Source organism: Brassica oleracea, chromosome C3, assembly GCF_000695525.1.
Source record: "Brassica oleracea var. oleracea cultivar TO1000 chromosome C3, BOL, whole genome shotgun sequence".
NCBI classification, from domain to species: Eukaryota; Viridiplantae; Streptophyta; class Magnoliopsida; order Brassicales; family Brassicaceae; genus Brassica; species Brassica oleracea.
The window spans coordinates 11,845,551-11,853,587 of NC_027750.1; the positions used below are offsets into that span (position 1 = coordinate 11,845,551).

Below are 8,037 nucleotides of genomic sequence, written 5' to 3' on the forward strand. Positions count from 1 at the left end.
ATCATCTCTCTTTCTTCTTCGTCGGTTGTTCTTTCTCTCTTCTTCTTTCTCTGTTGGTCGTGCTGCTGATGGAAGCGCTTAATTTTGAGAAATGGTACTGCTTTCACCTCTCTCTTAAACTCTTAATTTTTTTGATTTGTCGATTTGAGTTTTCTTATGGTTCAATCTAGGAGTTGATACTCTGTTTTGCGATTTGATTCTAGTGAGGAATGTGGAGTTATGATCGCGATTGCTCTGTTTGATATGCACGAGGGCGGAGAGAAACGAAGTGAAGTGAAGAGATTCAAGTGCGTTTCGAGGGAGGGGATTTACTTGCGGAGGCTGGAGTGATTCATTTATGTTGTTGTTGTTGTTGTCTAGGGAGGGGATTGACCTGCGGAGGCTGGAGTGATTCCAAGAGCTGTTCGTCACATTTTCGAAACTCTCAAGTCCCAAAAAGCTGACTACAGTATGAAAGTCACGTTCTTGGAGTTGTACAACAAAGAAGTCACAGACCTGTTAGCTCAAGAAGACTCTTCAAGATCTTCTTCTGACGATAAGCAGAAGAAGCATGTTTCTTTGATGGAAGACGGGAAAGGCTGTGTGGTTCTACGCGGTCTCGAGGAAGAAGTTGTGTACAGTGCTAACGATATATACGCTAGAACGAGGCTCATCAAAAAGACGCACGACGGATACGTTGTTGAATAAAAGAAGCAGCCGCTCTCATTCTGTTTTTACCATCACGGTGCATATTAAGGAAGAGTCTATGGGAGATGAGGACTTGATCAAATGTGGGAAGCTTAACCTTGTGGATCTAGCGGGCTCCGAGAATATTTTTCGGTCAGGGTCGAGGGATGGTAGGGCGAGAGAAGCTGGGGAGATTAACAAGAGCTTGCTTACGCTGGGGCGTGTGATCAATGTGCTTGTGGAACATTCTTCCCATATACCTTACAGGTACTTGCCCTTGTCCTACAAAACATTTGTGTGTTCTTGGAGTATAACGGTAGATCTTTGTCTTTGTAGGGATAGTGAGCTGACAAGGCTTTTACGAGACTCTCTAGGAGGGAAGACAAAGACTTGTATCATTGCTACAATCTCACCATCTGCTCATTCTTTGGAAGAAACTTTAAGCACTTTGGATTATGCCTATCGTGCCAAGAACATTAAGAACAAACCTGAGGTACTATCATATCTAAAATTAGCTATATTAGTATACCTTTTATTTCCATCCTTCTAACTTAAAGTTTCTCTGCAGGCAAACCAGAAGTTATCCAAAGTTGTGTTGCTTAAATACCTTTACTGGGAGCTTGAGAGAACGAAAGAAGGTTTACACACGTTACTTTCTCATGTATATCATCAGATGAGCTAGTAGATTTGTTATAACTGCTGTAAAATGGATGCAGATGTAAGAGCGGCAAGGGATAGAAAAGGTTTACACACATTACTTTCTCATGTATATCATCAGATGAGCTAGTAGATTTGTTATAACTGCTGTAAAATGGATGCAGATGTAAGAGCGGCAAGGGATAGAAAAGGTTTACACACATTACTTTCTCATGTATATCATCAGATGAGCTAGTAGATTTGTTATAACTGCTGTAAAATGGATGCAGATGTAAGAGCGGCAAGGGATAGAAAAGGTTTACACACATTACTTTCTCATGTATATCATCAGATGAGCTAGTAGATTTGTTATAACTGCTGTAAAATGGATGCAGATGTAAGAGCGGCAAGGGATAGAAAAGGTTTACACACATTACTTTCTCATGTATATCATCAGATGAGCTAGTAGATTTGTTATAACTGCTGTAAAATGGATGCAGATGTAAGAGCGGCAAAGGATAGAAAAGATTTACACACATTACTTTCTCATGTATATCATCAGATGAGCTAGTAGATTTCCAATACTGCTTCAACCATTTTCAGTAACATCTACAACCAAGCTCACACCAACACCTTGCAATTCAATTTCTCTTTGCCTGTGTATGATTTTCTTTCATGTTATGAAATCTAATAATTAAACTTTTAAAAAAAAAAGTTTTAAGAACCTCAACGAAGTTCTCCCATTGAAAAATTAATTACACTAACAAGGGTTCTAAACTTTTCAAATCACAAAATTAATTACTAATTTATTCATTAGAATCCATAAGGGTCTCTAACCAATGGAGCTGCTCTAAATAATCTTCACCATCCATTAATCCATGCCACCGCATCAAACATTTATTAATTATAGATCAATAAATAATAGGGATCCTTGGGATTGACAAAACAACCAGAAATGAACCGAACTGAACCAACGCAACCGAACCAAACTACATATTCCAACCATTTGGTTAAAAGTTTTATCAATCCAAATACTTCAATTTGGCTTGGTTTTAAACCGAACCAAATAGAAAATTTGAAACTTTTATTTAATTACATTAACTAAGTACATTAATAATATTAAGATTTAAGATATTTAAACATCTAATCTAAATAATTAAATATAACTGTATACATTTTACTTTTAAATGAATAAAAAAACATAATTAAAAAAACACTCTCTTCAAAACTGAAAACCAAACCAAACTAAACCGAACCAAATAGGAACACAATTGGGATCCACATACGGCTCTATTAGGTAGAGTTTGATGACTTAAATTAATTATTCTCGGCCCATTAGAGCATAGCATGACCCAAGATAATAAAAATATCAAGGCTCATAAAGAACACGTGTACCGTCATGATAATTTAAAACGTCACCGTTACTTCTTTCTTCCGTCTCTCTTCTTCATCTTCTTCGTCGTCGTCTTCTCAAATTAGCTCCCTTTCTTTATCTTCATCCTCACGCCCAAATTCGCTGTGGATATAAATCATCCTTTGACTTTTTCCATGATTCGAATCTAGGGTCTCACGTCTCGTTTGGAGAATCATCCTTCTCTCTCTCTCTTGGTGTTTTCTTCCCGCATCTGAGATCTCTGCAACTTTTGAATCGATATTCGAGAATTAGGGCTTTTACGTTGGGTTCTAGGGTTTCGAAGAGCATAAGATAATAATGCCTTCGGTGCCCACCAAGCTTCTCCTTCTCCTACTTTTGATACCTTCGTTGACTCCTTATCATTCTGGTTTGTCTTCGCATCGTCTTAAACCTCTTGAAAAGTCTGATTGGCGTGGTAATCTTAGTTAACGTTTCCTTCTCCTCCTTCTTCTCTGTTCTCGTTGACCCTTTTCTTCTCTCGTCCTCCTTGTCTGGTTCTTGAGATTTTCCTAGCTCGATCGTTGTTGTTTTTCAACCTTTTGGGCGTTGCTTGGTTTGCAAGTTACAACCAATAAAGGTATGGACTTTTTTTATCCCTAATTATTTATTTGTGATATTAACTTTGGACTTTGTTCGTGGGCAGTTACTACTACTGTGTGACTGACTAATCTCCTGCTTTAGTTGGATATGAGTTCTGTTTGTGGTACGCTGGATTTCAAAGATGCAGACTTTGACATCTCCACTTCGAGTTCTATCTCCAATGGCTCGAAGCATTCCTCTCATGCTGGATCTGAAGAGTCTCAGGAGTCTGATGGAGATGAAACTGGTTTTATACACCAAACTGAGAATGAAGATTCAGTTACCAAGGATTTAGGCAAATCCACTTTGGAATCTTTACCCTCAGATGATGAAGACAAGGATGAGAATGTTAATATTGTAAGTTATTTGTCTATTCTTTCTTTTTTTGTGACAACTATCTTTTTTTTGTTACTTGTTGTATGCAAGACTGTTATCATTATAAACTGGTTATAGCAAGTCTACAAGTGTCTCTCCATATGTAGTCCAAACGAGGAGAATACATTTTATTCAAGAAAACACTGTTTCTGTAATTTTGTAGTGACTTGGATTCGTGCTCAATCGTCAGTTAGAATTGATTTCGTAGTGAAGTTGTTTTCATGTTGTATATTCCCTGATTATCTCTCTTTCTCACATTTTTGTTTGATTCGCAGCAGACACCAGTTGTTCTCATCCCGGCCATAAAAGGCAGCCGGGAGAAGCACGGCTTGTCTCTGAAGAAGTCGAGTGTTTCATGGGCGGAAGACGTGTATGACCCTCCTCCCTCCATAGCCTCGCACACAAGAAACAAGAAGCAACAGCAGCACAAGTCCAAGAGCAAAGACAACCACAAGAAGGCCGGAAAGAAAGGTCAGAAGAACTCTTCCTCTCGTAGTGGCAAGGACAAGAAGCAAGCTGCTCGCAAACACAGCCGCGGGAAGTTTGATTGGGTTACTCAGATGCCTATAGCTGCAGCATCTTCTTGAATGGCATTGGCAGCTTTTCTCCCTCTTTTGTCTAATAAATAATCATAATCACTTTTGTGTGTGTGTTTCCTGTTTCAGCTTGACTTCAGCTTTTCTTATGAGTAATGGTTGAATCTTAAACACTACTGTGAAGACTTTGTTGAAGCTTGGTTCTTGTTTTCTCTTTCTTTTTTTTTTTTTGTAATTTAGTTTCACCTTTGTGAAATATAACTCAATGGAACTCTGCTATTTGAGTTTACATTGTCTTATTTGGAGCAATTTTACTTTAGAAACTGAGAGTCTAACGCAACAGCGTTATAAGAAACGCACAACGAAAATTAATTTGGTTGGAGAATCTACAACTTGCGCCAATAAGATTCGATTCTTCTGCTTATTGGTGTCAGTAAAGTTTATTCATATATTCGGCCTATCGTTAACAGTGTGACAGAAAGAGAAGGTCGCTTTTAGTTGTATTACTATTTTGCAATAGCGAATGCCATGAATCTAACTACATTATGGGTTTGATAAAATATATATATGGACTTCTCAAACTATAACTTATCTTAAAGCACAGAGAACCTCACTATAAAATAAGCTTAGGCCAAAAAATCTTTCATTTTGTAAAAAACTTTTCGAAGGGAACTAAACTTTAACGTCGCATGGATTACAAATGATATCCTAGAGAGTTTGTGTTGTTACCGTTTACCCAAACCAGACATGTTGTTGGAGATGGATTTTACACCTCCACCAATATCCGGCATAGTTTCAAAAAGGCCCAGGAAATTAGGACATCCGAGACAAAACGAGGAAGACGCGACTCGCTAAAAGATAAATTCTGACGAAGAAAGTGACGTTATGAACTCAACTCCATACTTGAGGGAATCGTGCATGATCAATTGATGCAATTTGACGACGAACTAGGCGAATTGCATTCGTGTCGCATGAAATATAGGACCTCCCCTGGCATGAATCTGAATCCAAAGATAAAGTTTCCTTACAATAATACTTAACGAGTGTTATAGTTTTATATAATATACAAATATGAGAAAAAATATATTAGATACTTTCTAGCCATGGGGTTTCTCTTAAATTTCGGAAAAATTACGGTGGTTAGGGAAGATATTTCATTTTTAAAAAGTGGTATTAAATTTGAGATGAAGTTAGAATTTTTTTCTCATTTTTTGTGTTTGTGAATTGCGATTATGAGTGATTTGTTTCTTTTGTGTATTTTCATTTTTATTATTTTATTGGTGCCATCTTCTGCTAATAAGCTAAGAGTTTAGGAGAAGGAATCAGTCTATGATCGAGGCGGATGAACCGTAAATGACCAACCAATATGTAATGGGCCATTGGACCAAGTTTTTTTGTAATGTTGTGGAATCTGAAATACTATATTTTCTACTTTTAAATATTCGATTGCAAAATAGTATGGGATTTAATGCGGGTATGTGACCGCGTGTGCTTAGGGTAAAGAAAAATGACTATAGTTTTCATGAAAGTTGTGATTGTGAAGAGTTTTTGGCCCAAGTGGGTTGTTTACTGGCTATAGAGAGAAGATGTAAGAATGAATAATCATGTAAAAGGGATGGATTTAATAACTGATTGCATATTTGATTTTATTTGACTGATTGTACTTGTGATTTATAGTAGATGTCATGTTTTACTTTAACGTTCATTTTATTTACTATTTATTAGCATGTTATCTTGTTTGTTGAATTATTAGTTTACAACAAATTAACCATATATTTGACCACAACATTCATGTAAAACAAATATAATTTATAAACAAGTTAGAACAAACACCCGTGCGGGCGCACAGATCAAAATATAATGTGGATTAAACGTCTAGTACACGTCGACAAAAAAGTGTCTAGTACAAAATTATAATACTAACCAGGTAAAGACTTGTGCCTTACAGAGTGAGGATATGGTATCAATATAAATTGTATTTTTTGCATATATTGTATATAAATTGGATTTTTCATTAGTTAGTAATATTCAAATATTTTTAAAATTGTGTAACCTAAAACCATACGAATATACTTTGTAATATTGAAAAATTGAGCCAATATGTAATGTACAATCTTACGCATAATTGTTTTTAAATATTCACAATGTGTGGGATTATTCAATTAATTTGATTTATATGGCCGTATCGAGAGGGAAAGATTATTTGGACATGATTTATTTGACTTGGACCAGGTTTGTTGTTTAATCTTTGTATGCTTAATAATTGTTGATGGGTTTATCGTCGACGACATGTTATTGGCCCTAAACTATTGAGAATGAAAAACATATCCAATTTCTTAGTTCTAATCTACCAGCAAGCAAAACAAAATAAAACTGCTCATCTTGTCTATGTGATAAAGAAAAAAGGATTAGGATTTACAACGTAAAATTCAACATGTTTGACGTTCCCAGAATCTTCTAACTAAATCTTACCCAGACGATTCTTCTATTAGCAATTTTTCTTTCCTTGTTGTTGTTTCTTCATCGACATCAACCATCATCTCCTCCGACAGTCTATCAAGTGAAGAATTAGCTTCTCCCACAACTTTTGGGTTCTAACATTTGCATATATAGGTTGAAGAACATACTGCAAGAATATATGCCTAAGATTTTCCAATTGTTGGCATATATTTAGCTTGTCAATCACTCATACAATTAATAGTCATAAAGCATTAAACATTAATCTTATCCATACATTCGTCCTTGACTATAAAGCATTGTAAAGGTATAGGCAATATTTAGGAATCACCCTAATATCATTGCCATATATAAAGATTACCGTTCAGTTGAATTATTTCATATAGTTAATACTATATAAATGTTTTTCTAAAATAAAAGATGGCAACTTAGACTATATTACTAGGATGATTGCACAGTATTAGACTATATTCATTCTTACTTTTCTTGTATACATCTGTATCAGATAGTAAACCAGTTTTTATTCGGCATGTTTAACGGTTAACCACATTATTCGAATTACAATTCGGTTTGTGATAACCGTTTGTCAAATTTATGAATGTGACATATTATGTTGTTTACTGCATTTTTGTCTAACTTTATGAATATAATGTTTCATTGATTTTATGTGTTTGCATAAAATGGTTTAATGGTCTTCTATGATCTCAGCAAGTTCTGATATCATTGCATAAAGTATGTAAAAAAATGTTTACAATAGTTTCTTATATACCCATGTTTAATTCTATCTACGGTTTAGATTGGTGCTCTTTTTACAATCTCATATTGAAATGTTGCTTTAACTACATGCAAAAGAGGACGAGTAAGTATGGCAAATATGGAGTTTACGTGTTTGTAACGTGCGCAATGTTGGATTTATTAGAAAATATTGTAAAAGTTAATGTTTAATATTTGATTTTAATGTAAATGGGAAAACGGCAATGGTAGTAGCATATTTTGTAAATATTGTAGTAAAGAAAGTGGAGTTAATTATTTAGGTTGGGAATCATTGTGGGATTGACGCCTAAGCATGGCATATATGTAAATAAATTACAAACTAAATGTTACTCTCCCAGAATGTAAAGAGATTTTTTTTATCAAGACCAAAAATTCAACCAATTTAATTTTCGTTGAACAATATATACACACAGTCAAATCTAACAAATGTTTCCAATAATAAATAATTTATAAAGCTATAAATAGGGATTGTTCATAGTAATCAGAAGCATCAAAAAAAGACAAACATAGAAGATACACAAAACTAAAAAAAATAAAAAAGATGGAGAAGAACTGTATATGCATGTTGATGATTATGTTTATTGCATTGACGATGATGCC

General features: G+C 35.1%; 2 protein-coding genes across 4 annotated transcripts; both read left to right on the forward strand.

The window, feature by feature from the left end:
- The first annotated feature begins 2,867 nt into the window (after positions 1-2,867).
- Positions 2,868-3,550, forward strand: LOC106328450. Its single transcript, XM_013766895.1, has 2 exons — positions 2,868-3,293; positions 3,360-3,550. The coding sequence occupies exon 1, from the start codon at positions 3,014-3,016 to the stop codon at positions 3,143-3,145; it is 132 nt and encodes a 43-aa protein (XP_013622349.1). The 5' UTR covers positions 2,868-3,013; the 3' UTR covers positions 3,146-3,293; positions 3,360-3,550.
- LOC106328449 (AP-3 complex subunit delta-1-like) lies at positions 3,009-4,495 on the forward strand. Of its 3 annotated transcripts, none has more exons than XM_013766892.1 (3): positions 3,009-3,293; positions 3,360-3,652; positions 3,946-4,495. In XM_013766892.1, exons 2-3 carry the CDS (start codon positions 3,404-3,406, stop codon positions 4,255-4,257), a joined length of 561 nt encoding a protein of 186 aa, XP_013622346.1. In that variant the 5' UTR covers positions 3,009-3,293; positions 3,360-3,403; the 3' UTR covers positions 4,258-4,495. The 3 variants fall into 3 exon arrangements, with proteins under 3 accessions (XP_013622346.1, XP_013622347.1, XP_013622348.1); XM_013766893.1 differs by having other exon boundaries at positions 3,184-3,293; positions 3,398-3,652; XM_013766894.1 differs by lacking the exon at positions 3,009-3,293 and having other exon boundaries at positions 3,364-3,652; positions 3,949-4,495.
- Positions 4,496-8,037: the final 3,542 nt, after the last annotated feature.